General features: G+C 34.2%; 1 protein-coding gene across 2 annotated transcripts in view; it reads left to right on the top strand.

Annotated features, from left to right (window-relative positions):
* RPGR (retinitis pigmentosa GTPase regulator) overlaps window positions 1-13,973 on the top strand; it is a 106,566-nt gene that overhangs the window by 73,213 nt on the left and 19,380 nt on the right. Inside the window, exons 12-14 of one of the 2 annotated variants that reach the window (XM_070944211.1) lie at window positions 6,862-6,968; window positions 8,077-8,142; window positions 10,812-12,814. In XM_070944211.1, coding sequence (XP_070800312.1) covers window positions 6,862-6,968; window positions 8,077-8,142; window positions 10,812-12,800 — 2,162 coding nt within the window. In that variant the 3' untranslated portion in view covers window positions 12,801-12,814. Of the gene's footprint in view, window positions 1-6,861; window positions 6,969-8,076; window positions 8,143-10,811; window positions 12,815-13,973 lie in introns of those variants that run through there. The other variant, XM_070944212.1, reaches the window with a different exon arrangement.

Genomic DNA, 13,973 nt, shown 5'->3' with positions numbered 1-13,973 from the left:
ATTAAAATTTGAACCTGGATGCTGGCAGAGCAAATCAGGAGAACAAAAAATGCAAGTATTAAACTTTAACTCCGTTTAAAAGAAAAAGGGAAAAAAAAGATGGCGCTTAAGGGCGTTTAAAACGAAACTTATAAGTGAAAGTGATCGTTAAAGCTGCAACATTGTAAAAGCTACCTGATTACGTGGCTAGAAAAAGATTTAAAGTGTTAGTGAAATGAAAAAGACTATGGTATTGACCTTAACTACTTTATACCTCTAAATTGAGTGGAAAATTATTGGATTTATTGACCTGATAGCTGAACAAACTTAAACTGGGAATTGAAATATGGCCGACATCAAGGATGGAGGATCATTACTATATGAGCCAGCAAATTCACAAGTTGTGACTGTGGAGGTTTTACAAGAACTTTTAAATTTCTATACTTCTGCTATACTGGAATCAATTGAAAGGACTTTTCAAAATTATAATCTGGAGAACAAAAATGATTTGCTGGCTGGAAAAGAGGAAGGAAATCTAACTTGTCTTTGGAGCAGGGAAAAGAGTCTGTCAGGGACACAATGGAAGTTACCACATTGAAAACAGAAGTTTTGGCAGAGGCTTCTATGCAGTTAATTGAAAAGCAGCAAATAGACTCTTTCCTGCAGACTGATAAACTTTATCGCGACAATTCTTGGTTTTACAGACAGAATCAACTTTTAAGAGAGGAAGTGATTGATTATATAAGCAGGAAGAGTCGAAATGGAGGTTTCAAAATGAAGGAGATAACTTTTAGGAGAGAGCAATCTTCAAAGATGCATCAGTCTCAAATCTATATCCAAAAATTTTCGAAAATAAAAGCAGGGGGAGGAGCAATGCTGAAGGAGAAAGTATTATTGAAAATAACTTTACAGAAACTTTCAAAGAGACATCAACCTCAAATCCAAATTTTAAAATTTTCAAAAATAAAAGCAGGAGGAGGAGCAATGCTGAAGAAGAAAGAATTATCAAAGAAAAAGGATTGGAAAAAATACAGAAAGAAGGGAAGAATTGAAGATTAATTTTTTGGGGGGGAGGATTTTGGCTATAGGTTGAGAAGCTTAATTAAATTTGTATTTTTAAAATTTATTCTAAGATAATATAGTGTGTTATTACAATTGGTTTTGGATATAAAAATGATAGCTTTTTAAGAGTTATCGAGGTAAAAATGATAGCTTTTTAAGAGGTATCGAGGTATTAAAATGGCTAATTAAAAATTTGAGGGATATTTTTCTGAAGGGCTTGAAATTTATATTTTGAGAAATGACTTAATGTCTTATTGATGTATTAAGAGATTTTTAAAATGTTTAATATAAGATTATAGTATTTTAAGAAGGTATATGAGATAAAATGTTTAAAGTTTTAAAATGTTTAATTTTATGAAGGATTAAAGAGGATAAATGTCTAATTTAGAACTTTATTAGGGAGCAATGTTGATTGAGGAAGAAGGACTGGAAAAAATATAGAAATGGTTAATTAAAAATTTAAGGGATAGTTTCCTGAAGGTTTTGGAATTTATATTTTGAGAAATGAATTAAGAAGGCCTTATTAATGCATTAAGAGGTTTTTAAAATGTTTAATATAAGATTATATTATTTTAAAAGGTATAAGTGATAAAATGTTTAAAGTTTTAAAATGTTTAATTTAGAATTTTTAATGCTGAATAGTTAGCAATTGATAATTGGTTTATGAAGGAATAAAGAGGATAAATGTTTAATTTAGAATTTTATTAGGGAGCAATGTTGAAAAAGAAAGGTGTTTGAGGGATGAAAATGAAACTTATCAGTGTTTGTTAATGCTTGTAATATTGGTAAAGTTACTGGATTATATACCAAGAAAAAGGCTTTTATATTCAGGAAGAAAGAATTTAACCCAATTGATTTTAAGAATTTACAAAAGGGAGGTTGATGAATTTGTAAAAGAGGAGTTAAAGAGTGTGAGGGAGTTTTAAATTCTGTAGTAGGTTAGTATATTTTAGCTTTTGCTTGTTAAATGTTATACCCTGTTTTTGCTCTGGGAAGTCGGGGAGTGGGGAGGATGGGAAGGGTTGGGTTGGGATAATAGATAAAGGTACAAATATAAAAGTAAATGTGGGGAAAATGTTACAACAAATGAAATGATAATATTAAGATATGATAAATATTGGAGGAGTAAGAGGAAAAAGGATGTATTCAGATGATACACTGATTGATTATATATTGTATGTATGTTTGTTTATAAAAAAATAAAAACTTTTCAATTAAAAAAAAAACACAGAAGCAGTGGGAGGAGTAAGGCCAGAAAGTAAAATGCATGGAGATTTCCAGCAGATGCTCCAAATGCTTCAGGGGGCCAAGAATGGCAACTAGATTTTTGACTTGGAATGTTAATGACCTAAATTCACCACAAAAGAGGAGAAAAATATTTCATTATTTGAAACAGTTTAAAAATGATGTAATTTGTTTACAAGAGACTCATATTAGAAGTAAAGATCAAAAATATTTAATAAATGCAAGGTTAGGTATTCATTTTGTTGCATCTGCTCCTGAGTAGAAGAATGGTATAGTTATATACCTAAAAAAAGATTTAATTGCCAAATTAATTGAAGCAGATGATCAAGGAAGATTTATAGCAATTGAACTTTTAATAAAAGGAGAAAAAATACTTTTAATTGGAGTCTATGCACCGAACCAACAACAGGAAAAATTATATAAGCTTTTACATTCCAAGTTATTACAATGGGATTATAAATCATGTATCTTACTGGGCAATTGGAATGGAGTTTTGGACACTAAAAAAGACAAGAAGGGGCTCTTGCAGAATGTCTCAACGCGTTCCAGATTGCCAAAATCGTTTTTTGAAATGATGGATGATATGGAGTTGAGAGATATCTGGCGAGAGAGGAACCCCGAAGAAAAAGACTTTACCTTTTTTTCTGATAGACATCAATCCTTCTCTAGGATTGATTTTATATTAATTACTAATGATCTTTTTTCTAGGGTGAAGAAGACGAAGATCTGCCCAAGAGTTTTAACGGATCATAGTCCAGTTTGGATGGAATTAGAGTATGGAATGGGATCTAAGAGGTCTTGGAGGTTAAATGAAAATGTTTAGATATGAGGAAAATGTAACAGAATGTAAAAAATTCAGAGAATTTTTCATTATAAATATGCATAAGGGTACATCTATGGAAATGGTCTGGGATGCAAGTAAAGCATATATGAGAGGTATTTTGATATATTTGAATAATAAACACAGACGTAAACAGGAAAAAAGGAAGGATTTAGAAGAGGAAATTTAAAAAAAAGAACAAGTTTTGATATTGAACCCAGCAGACAAGAAAATAAAAGAGGCAATTAACATTGCGAGGGCAATTTAATATGTTAATGGCAGATCAGGTCGCAACTAATTTGCAATATACTAAACATAATATTTTTTGCAATGCTAATAAACCAGGGAGATGGTTAGCATATTTGTTAAGGAAAAAACAAAAGTCACGGACCATAGAGAAAATAGAATATAAAGGTAAAGAGGTTTATCAGCAAAATATGATTAAAAAAGCAGTTTTAGAATTTTATGCGAGGTTGTATGCTAGTGATAAAATTCAAAGTATAGATATAGATAGATACTTACAGAAAGAGAATATTCCTACAATTACAAAAGAGCAAAGGGAGGGTCTAAATCAACCAATAACTTCTGAGGAGATTATGTTTGCAATTAAGCAGTTGAAAGTGGGTAAAGCTCCTGGGACGGATGGTTTGAAAGCTGCTTATTATAAACACTTGCAGTCAGAAATGGTGGGACCACTCAACGAATTATTTACTAACATACAATCTGGAGGAGATGTACCCCCATCCTGGAGGGCAGCTTATATTTCTCTGATTCCAAAGGAGGAGCAAGATCACACTCAGCCAAAAAATTATAGGCCCGTATCACTTTTAAATACAGATTACAAGCTTTTTGCTAAAATACTAGCAAATAGGCTAATGACAGTCATGCAACAAATGATTCATAATGATCAAACTGGTTTTATAAATGGCAGACAAATGAAGAGTAATGTAAGGCAAGTTGTTAACTTATTGGAGTATTTGGGGAAGAACAATCAAATCCCTGCGGTGCTGATATTTCTTGATGCGGAGAAAGCATTTGATCGATTGAACTGGCAATTCTTATTGAAAATAATAGAAAAGATGCAGTTCGGAGAATATTTTACACAATCTATTAATGCAATATATCAGAAACAAACAACGCAAATAATAATGGTAGTTTAACAGATACTTTTAACATGGAAAAAGGAACAAGACAAGGATGTCCTTTGTCTCCATTATTGTTTATCTTGACCTTGGAATTTCTGTTAAGTAAGATACGTGGGTCGGATAAAATAAATGGAATTAAAATTAGGCAGTATGACTAAGATTACGAGCATTCGCAGATGACTTGGTTGTTACTTTAACCCAACCATTACAGTCGGTTGTAGGTTTAATGGACACAATTAATCAATATGGACAAGTATCTGGATTTAAAATAAATGCAGGGAAAACGAAGATAGTAACTAAAAATATGACTATAAATCAAAAACATGAATTAGAAAGACTAACAGGATTTGAAATTGTTAAAAAAGTTAAGTATTTAGGGGTCTATATTATGACATCAAATGCGAAATTATTTAAGCATAATTATGATCCGTTGTGGCAAAAAATACAGAGAGAGATGGAAAACTGGAAAAAATTACAATTATCCTTGTTAGGAAGAATAGCAGCAGTGAAAATGAATGTTTTCTTTTTCAAATGATACCAATACTTAAAAAAGATGAGAATTTGAAGATATGGCAGAAGGGTATTAATAATTTTGTCTGGGCAGGGAAGAGACCGAGAATAAAACAAAAAATAATGCAGTATATACGTGAAAGAGGAGGTCTCAAAATGCCTAACTTAAGACTATATTATGAGGCAGCTGCTCTGTCAGCAGTTAGTGATTGGATGAATTTAACAGAAGAAAGAATATTGAATATTGAGGGATATGATTTGGTTTACGGGTGGCATGCTTATTTATTATATGATAAGAAAGTGGACAAGACTTTTAAAAGTCATATATTAAAGAATGCTCTATTGCATGTCTGGAAAAAGTACAAGTATCAACTAAACGAGAAGTTACCATTGTGGGCAATACCCAGACACGCGATAGAGAATATAAGTGTAGAGCAAAGGCAGGACGTGATTACTTATACAGAGCTTCTTAATAAGAAAGGAGGTATACTACAATTAAAATCTCTGAATCAACTACGAGAAGAAAGGATAATTCAAACATGGTTTCAATATGTACAGTTGCAAGCTAGATGGAGAGAAGATCAGAAAATTGGGATTTTGCAGAATGAGGAGAATTTGGTAAAACAGATTAGAGATCAAAGTCAAATGCATATAAAAAGGTTGTATAATGCATTGGTAGAAATAGATTCAGAAATTGAGTTAGTTAAGGACTGTATGATAAAATGGGCACAAAATATTGAAGAGCCAATAATGATGGAAACGTGGGAAAAAATATGGGTTAGAAATGTAAAGTTTACGCAAGCCCAAAATTTAAGAGAGAATTTTTATAAAATGTTTTATAGATGGCATCTGGATCCTAAAAAGCTAGCCTGTATGTATCCAAGTGTGCAACCTAAGTGTTGGAGATGTGAATGTGATGATGCCACGTATTATCATATATGGTGGACATGTAAAATAATTAAGGAGCAGGGAAGGGGGGGGAGGAGGGATGGGAAAAATTATAATACTTGTTAAAACTTTTTAATAAAAAAATAACTGTGGCAAGAAAAGTTGTAAAATGAAGCAGAACTTACTTAACTGTTTAGTTTAGCAATGGAAATTTTTGGCTGAACTGTAGTTGTAAATCGAGGGCTACCTGTACTTATAGTAAAACTCCTTACAGGATCATCCCTGTAACACAAAATTCTGGGCAGGACAAAATCTTGAAGTGGAATATTGAATAATGGGTCAACTTATTTGTGAAACAATCTCTACCAAAGCATCACTAGGTCAGAAAGAATGAGCACTTCCAGTCCCTTTTCTTAAATATTGACATCTGGTGCGACCTTGGAGGCATTCCTTCTCCATAGCTTCCCCTGGCCCTTTGATCTGGAGGGCCCCTATTCTTATGGCCTTTTGGAAGACCAGGAAGACCTGATTTCCCATGAGTTGGGATAAGATGGAAGTGAGTATAGCAAATGTGGCTATCAAGAGAATATAGCATCTCAGGGATTTATGTTGTTTGCATGATGGTAGTAATTTCTACTACCGCATCAAGGTTTATGAAATAAAATGTCAGGCATGCCTCCTTTCAAAACTCAAGAAAGAAAAAACCCCACTCCATTTTCATAGAGAAAGGTACTTTTAAGTATGAACTGAATGCAACCAAAGAAAAACAAAGTCTGAAGCAAAAGGCGCGAAAATTACATATGGAAAGCATCCCCAAAGCCTTTCCCCCAACTGTCCAGCATAAATCATCCAATCCACAATTCCCCAGGGGTCATGTAGGTGCAACATCTGGTGGTGCCATCCTCCTGCTGTGCCACGGCAGTTGACCTTGACTTGTTACTTCAAAGAAACGCTGAAGCAAAGTTTCTCTCTTTTTCTCCACCAGCTCACTTCTCCCCTCCCAAGAATTCCAATAGCTCCCCACTCCCCCTGTTTCATGGCAGCCGAGCACGCAATGAAAAAGCGGAGGCTGACATAAAGTTTCACTGTATTTCATTGTCTCTCTTTATTTGCATATTGAGATAAAAAAGTTTCTCCTGTTGTATTAACTATTAACAGGACAAACTTTTTCTCCCCAAAGAGTCAAAGTGTATTATATATTTTGTTTTAAAGGAGATAAGAAAGAGGAGAACAGTGATACAGAGGACAACTCAACAGAGAATGATTCAGATGAAAATGAAGAAAGAACCCTTGGTGATACTGCAGATGTCCTAAATATGGTAATGTATTTACTAATGAATGGTTGAAGAGGTCTGCAGGAAAACCTGGAGATACACAAAATAGGAAAATGTATTATTTGAATTGTAACTGTGTGCCAGATTTTCTTTCTAACTATACTGGATCAATTACAGTTCATCAGAAAAAAAAACAACTGGAATGCTTTTGACAGTTCCAAGTATTGAATAACACAAAACATGACCAAGGTAATTTAAAATTAAATTTAAAACTAATTAAATTTTAATTTAAATAAATAAAAAATAAGGAACTGGCACATATGATACTGTTAGATATTCTTACAGATTGAAAATAGAAGGCACTGCAATGCTTTGTTTAGGTGTGCCTACTTTTCCAGGAAAGAAGAAGCTGGAGTGGAAAAATAATCAGAAATGGGATTTCTGTTAGGGGTTCAGGCCAGGAACAGTTTTACCACTTGATTCATGAAATTTTGTAACTGATTGTGCCTGATAATTATAATTACAAAATTCCAGATATGCACATCTGAACTAAAAATGTAGACAGTCTCTGATCTAGATTGGTAGCAGTGTTTATTTTATATCAGGAAAAACATTTTTAAAAAGAGATGTAAAAATTTGCTGCTTAAAATTCAGAATTTTCTTAGATAAGATTTTGTTTAAAATGTATTTCAGGAACTGAGCACATTTAATATTTAGAATTAGGAAAGCAATATGTGATATACTTTTCAAAGCTACAGAAAAATTAGGCCTTGTTTGAGAGGCATAAGACTGCTAATATTCTCCAGTTTTAATAATAATTTATTAAATTTATATGCTGCCCTACTGTACAGGGGGTAGGGAAATTGTAGATATGTGAGGTTACATAATAAGTAAAAGAAATTATCCTGGTTTCCAATCACTCTTAAAAAAGTTATATTTTGTGGATATAAACAAATCAGTCAAAATAGCCATGACTGAACTAAAACAAAAATAGTCTGGCATTTAGTAGAACTTTTTCCTGCATTTCTCTAATTCTGTTTATTTTCTGATTGTTCAGAAACTGATCTGAGATGTTCTAGTAAAAAAGCAGTTTTCATGTATGTAAACATTAATTACTTTCTTTTATTACTACTGGGATAAAAATGTTTTTCAGACCCATGTGATGAAACTAAATCCCAATGGCCAATTGGTAGAATTAGCACCAGTTCAAAAAAAAAAGGTATTGTCGGATTGTTTATATATTTCATGTTGCTTATTTTTCATGCTTTTTTACCAGTAGATGAAACCTGGGGAACCACTGGCCTGCAGATTCAATGCACTCTCAAAGGTTTTAACAACTTGCCCATGGCATTTCAGATGCAATCCATCTTTCCCATGATCCCTCTCTCCATCTTGCCTTTCTCCATATTTTTTTCATCTTTTATCAAGCATTCAGGAGAAAGTTGGAGAGTGATGGTTTCCCATATTCTTTAACAAACAAGAGAACTAATCCATTCTTCCCCGTGTGCAAAAAAGGCTTTAAATGATCATCTTTTCCCTCCCTGTATGTGTAAGCAATCTTTTTCTCAATCTGATGGATTTACAGGAGATAGGATTTCAGCAGAGGGATCCTACCAACTGCAAACTTCTGTTCCTTGATTATACAGGTTTGAAATGAATAAATTGTTGTACAAAACAAATGATGCACAATTTTGAGTGGCCTCAGAATATTTTTTCTGCATTAACACATTCAGATTATGTAAACCTTTATATTCAAAAAGCAGTTTGAGCCACCTACCTTAATCAGTTCAAACGATAAAAACAATTCTGTTTTTGAAAATATATATTGTAGGACATGATAGTATAGTTTTAATTTTTTTCCTGCTTACCGGATATAACAATAATAATAAGATTATATTAATGCCTTAACTTGGCAATAATGTGAGAAAACAAATATTGCAATATTTATTTGCATTGTTTTATTAGCTAAAAATTACTTTCTTGCTTACCTCAACCAAAAGGTTAACACAAGTCAGTTGCTAGAAGAAGTAGAATGCAATTTGCATAATTTTATGGGGGGAAAAAACTCAAGCCAAGAGACCACTGATATGTCAATGAAAGGATTAACATGCTGTGTTTCCAGTTAGTACTGCTAAAACTTTAAATTGCCTATTGTTCAAAGTATTGTTTTACTTAGTTTCATGGAAAGTACTTTTGTATAGGGGCAGATGATGGGAGGAGAGTAGGTACACACTAATAACTTTTTTATAAATCTTAAATCCTAGATCAGTGTCATAATCTAAGTGATTATGTTACAAACATGGAATTCTCCCACTATTAGAAGCCACCTGGGTCATATTAAAAGAAATATTGCTGAATAGTAATATTTGCATGCTTTAAGTTAAAATAAAATAATTGCATTCTTTACATGCAATAAAAGTAAGTTCTTTTGTGCAGAAACTGTATACATGCATGCTAGATAAGTGTAGCTGACAAATAAGACAAGTATATTTTAAAACTGAAAATCAGAATTGGCAATTGTATCATGTTAATGTAAATGTAACCTGAAGAATAAACAAGCAGATTGGAATGTTTTATAATCCTGAATTTTACAACTATTTAACAGTAACAGAGTTGGAAGGGACCTTGGAGGTCATCTAGTCCAACCCCCTGCTCACGCAGGAGACCTTTAGTAGGGATTCGAACTGCCAAACTGCTGACTTTCTGATTGACACATAGCCAGTTAATGTAACAAATTTAAAGAAGTGTGGAACGTACTTACAAGTAGTTCTCCAGTTATGACTGTTTGTTTAACAGTTTTCCCAATTCTGATTAAAAAGTGCTTCACAGCCCATAAAGTACTTCCAACCGTCATATATTTTAGAAAAGCTGCTGCCATCTGCTATGGAAAATGAGATTCCCTCCTGGCAGACAGCTCTGAAGGCAAAGGGGCTACTGCCAAGGGGAGAAGAATTCCACTGTTAGGCTGCAGAAACAGAAGTCAAATCCTAAAGATCTGAGCTTCATTTTGACAGCCCTTCAAAGGAGTTTTCCACCCACAGAAGGGAGACAAACTCTTCCAGTTGGCTGTAGGGAGAGAGCTAGGATCTTGAACTGTTCTTTTATCTGAACTATTTCTCCACCCCGCAGGAGTTGGTTTCCCCTCTATGCATGGAAGAGAACAGATCTAGTGGATTGCCTACCAAAACAATTCTCTTCCATCCATGGAGGGGAGACGAACTCTAGCAGGAATGAGAAATGAAGCTCATATCCTCGAGATCCCAGCTGGCAGCCCACCAGAGCAATTTCTTTCTGTGCATGGATGGGAGCTGAGCTTGGCAGGCAACTACTTTACTCCATTTAATGACTCAGGAGATCAAGTGTGCCAGTTTTTAGTCATTCATGAAGCAGTCGGGTGGATGATTTGCTTAACAACCATTTTGCTCAACAACTGAGCTTCCAATCTCAATTCTGGTTATTAGTTAAGGACTATCTAATATGACATGAGGATTATAATGATAAAACTAAAGGTATTTGGTGAAAAAATATTTCTATTTGCACAAAAGCATTTACCTTGCCTCCAGGACAGGTCAAATTCTTCATTCCATTATAGTTTCTATAACCTGATTTACCCTGATATGTTGACTCTGCTAACATGCAGAAGCCTATCATTATAAAGCATAGGAACCTGAAGCAGAGAAAAGAGAGTAAGGGTGTCTAAAGTGGTTCATGCTTTTTAGATGTTAGTGTTACTGTTTTAATTTTTTGATTTTGCTATATTTAAGTATCTTCTCCATTCTTTTATTGTCTGCCATTTTCATCTTCTGATGCCTTTTTATTTGCCCTTACTTTGTTCTTAATTCTCTTCTTTCTTTCTTTCTTTTTTTCCTTGCTTATCACATGGAGTAGAAGAAAAATAAGAATATGAAACTGACAATTGATGGTAAGGGTGGGTTGAAAGACTCTGATCATACCCAGTTTCAGGATTGCTTAGAGTCTGGCAGATCATCTTCTCATCTGGAGTCTTTGGCATCAAAAAGTTTTGAAAAAGGTTTCTGTACCAAAGAAAATAGCTATGATGCTTTTGTGCAGAAAGTTAAGCCTCATAAAAAGTATTCAGGAAATATATCTAAACAGCTTTCTATTATTTCATTGAACCATGAACCACAACAAACTGTAAAAGAAGAATTTAAAGTGACAAAAAAGAAAAATATTGACAAAATAAATTCCGGGCCAACTCAGCAAGCAGTGCTACTCAGCCATTCTAGTAATGATCAGCTGGAAAAACAACATGAAGATCATCAGAAAAATAAAGTAGAAGCTAAACCTGATCACTATATTATGCAAGGTAACAACAATAGTGAAAAACAAAAAGAATATAATAACAAAGAAAGAATTACAGAACAAATAGCAGTAAGAATGCCAACTTCCTTAAGTCAGGAAATGATGAATAAGTCAGCAACCTATGTTTTTGAGATAAACCAATTTAATTTTGAAAATGTGACAACTACTGAAACAAGAATAGAAGACAGAAATAATAAATGGGAAAGCAATCAATTTGATTATAAAGAAAAGAAAAATTTAAAAGGTAACAATATGCAAAATGAAAAGAAAAATATGGATAATACATCGGAGAAGGATACCCAGGAAGAAAGTCCAAAAAATGACCAAGGCAATGAAGAAGATAAAGTAAATGTGGAAGAGGCTGAAAGGGGAGAAAAAGAAAGTGACAGCAAAGAAAAATCTGAAGAACTGGAAGTTGAAAATGAAGCAGGTGAAGGCACGGTGGATGCTACGATAGACACCAAGTGTAATGAAGGAGAAAGTGAAAATCATGAATTACAACCTGAAACAGAAAATGAGCAGAATCTGAAGGAAGAGGAGAACTTTCAGATAAAACAAAAGAAAGATGACACAGATAATAAACTGCAAGAGATAGAGGAAACAGACACATATGAGCCAGAAAAGGAAAAAAACCCTAACATCAAGAATGACCAAATTAACGACAAAATGAAAAAAATGGAGAAGGAAAAGGATAATGAAGAAATGGGAGATGAGAAAGAAAACAGAAAATATGGAGAAGTAGAAAAGGACAACGAGCAAAATTATGAGGAATGTGAAGATGGAGAGGAAAGTGGTGATGCTATGGTGATAAAGGAGAACAGCACAAAGGAAGAGAAACCTGAAGAACAGGATCAGGAAGAGACTGAAAGAGAGGAAGAAGGACAAGAAAAGCAAGAGGGAGAAATTGAAACAAAAGTAGATGAAGAAAGTGTGGGATGTGAAGAAGAGAAAGAAGATGAGGAAGAGGGAGACAATGAAGAAGTACAAAATGACCCAGATATTTATGAAGGGGAAGAAGAACAAAGTGAGAAGGAGGAGCAGGAGGAGGTGAAAGAAGAGGAGGAGGAGGAGGAAAAAGCAGCCGAAGAAGAGGAAGAGGAGGAGGAGAAAGAAGAAGAGGAGAAAGAAAAGGAAGAGGATGAGAATGAGGAGTTGGAGGACAAAGAAGAGGTGAAAGAGGGGGAGGGGGAGGAGGAAGAGAAAGAAGAGGAAGAGGAGGAAGAGAAAGAAGAAGAGGAGGAGGAGGAGGAAGAGAAAGAAGAAGAGGAGAAGGAGGAGGAGGAGGAGGAGGAGGAGGAGGAGGAGGAGGAGGAGGAGGAGGAGGAGGAGGAGGAAGAAGAAGAAGAAATTGTTGAGCGTGAAAAGGAAGAAAAAGTAGACAAAAGCCCCAAAGGTCAAAAACATAAAGAAAATAATGAAAAGAGAAATCAAAATACAAGCAGCAAAATAAAAAACATTAAAGAAAAAAGATCACTGAAACAAGCAGTGAATAGATTTCAACACACACATGAATTTTGGAACAATGTTTTACCACATTACTTGACGCTAAAGTAATCCTGGAGACTAGAAATAATTTTTACATGAAGGTCTTTTTCAGAAAGCTATAGTATAATGTCTATATACAATACCTGCATTAATGAGTGCATGTATGCATATACATACACACACACACACACAGAGTATATATATGAAATTGATTTAAAAAAAAAACCTCATCCCTTGAAACTACTCTTAAACATCTAGAATGTGAGTTTCTTTCTATCTACATAGGATAAATCTCACCAAATCTCCTTGGTCATTAGAGCCAGAATTCTTCATAAAATATTAATTTCCCTATTTTGAAGTATAATTCCATTTCATATTATTATTTTTAAACCTGACCTGTCATATAAATTAACATGTCTAGAATAAACTTGTAAAGTATGGCTTCCTATCTCCATTTCATCATAAAATAGTAAGATGATGTAGTGCAGTAGTAACAAGTCTGTATAGAACCAGTTCCCTTGGTGCTCTTTCTAATGTGTCCTCGCTGTATAATTTCCTGAAGCATTTGACCAACTGCATTCATTGCCACTATGCTCTAAGCCAGCCTTCCCATGTTGGTGCCTCCAAATGTTTTATACTCAGCATTGTGAGGGACAAGACTTGCACAGGAGTAGCATAAATATTGCCAGTTAATCTACATAATTCACATCCAATACTAATCCAATATACTCTTGATTTATGGGAGTTGTTTTAGTAACGTAATACACTGGAGAGCACCAGGTTGGGGAGGGTATCCTTCAGATTTGGGTTACCACTTAATATTATTTAGACACCTTCGTATGTTTGCATTCAGTAAACATACAGATTAATGTTAAAAATCCTTGTAAAATAATACTGTTAAAAACAATATAGTCAATGTACTTGATGTGCCTTATGACAATTATGACATGCTTTAATAATTGTTATTGTATGCATACATGGCTGTAATAAATTTCATTTTGGTTTTACCTGAGAAATTATTTTTAAAAAGTCTGCTAAGGATTTGACATTTGTAATGTGAAATTTAGATATGAATATAAAAGAAAAATAAGATAAGGCTAGAAAGAAACATTTAGAACAAGGGTGTCAAACTCAAGGCCTGCGGGCCAGATCCGGCCCATGATGTGGTTAGATCTGGCCCACAGGGCTGCCCTGGAAACAGCAAAGGACCGGCCCTGGTGCCTTGTCCCTGGCCCAGGTTGG

Source organism: Pituophis catenifer, unplaced genomic scaffold (genome assembly GCF_029215685.1).
Source record: "Pituophis catenifer annectens isolate HBS135680 unplaced genomic scaffold, rPitCat1.0.hap2 SCAF_4, whole genome shotgun sequence".
NCBI lineage: Eukaryota > Metazoa > Chordata > Lepidosauria > Squamata > Colubridae > Pituophis > Pituophis catenifer.
Note: the sequence above shows the minus strand (reverse complement) of the source record. Positions and strands in the feature narration are given on the sequence as shown.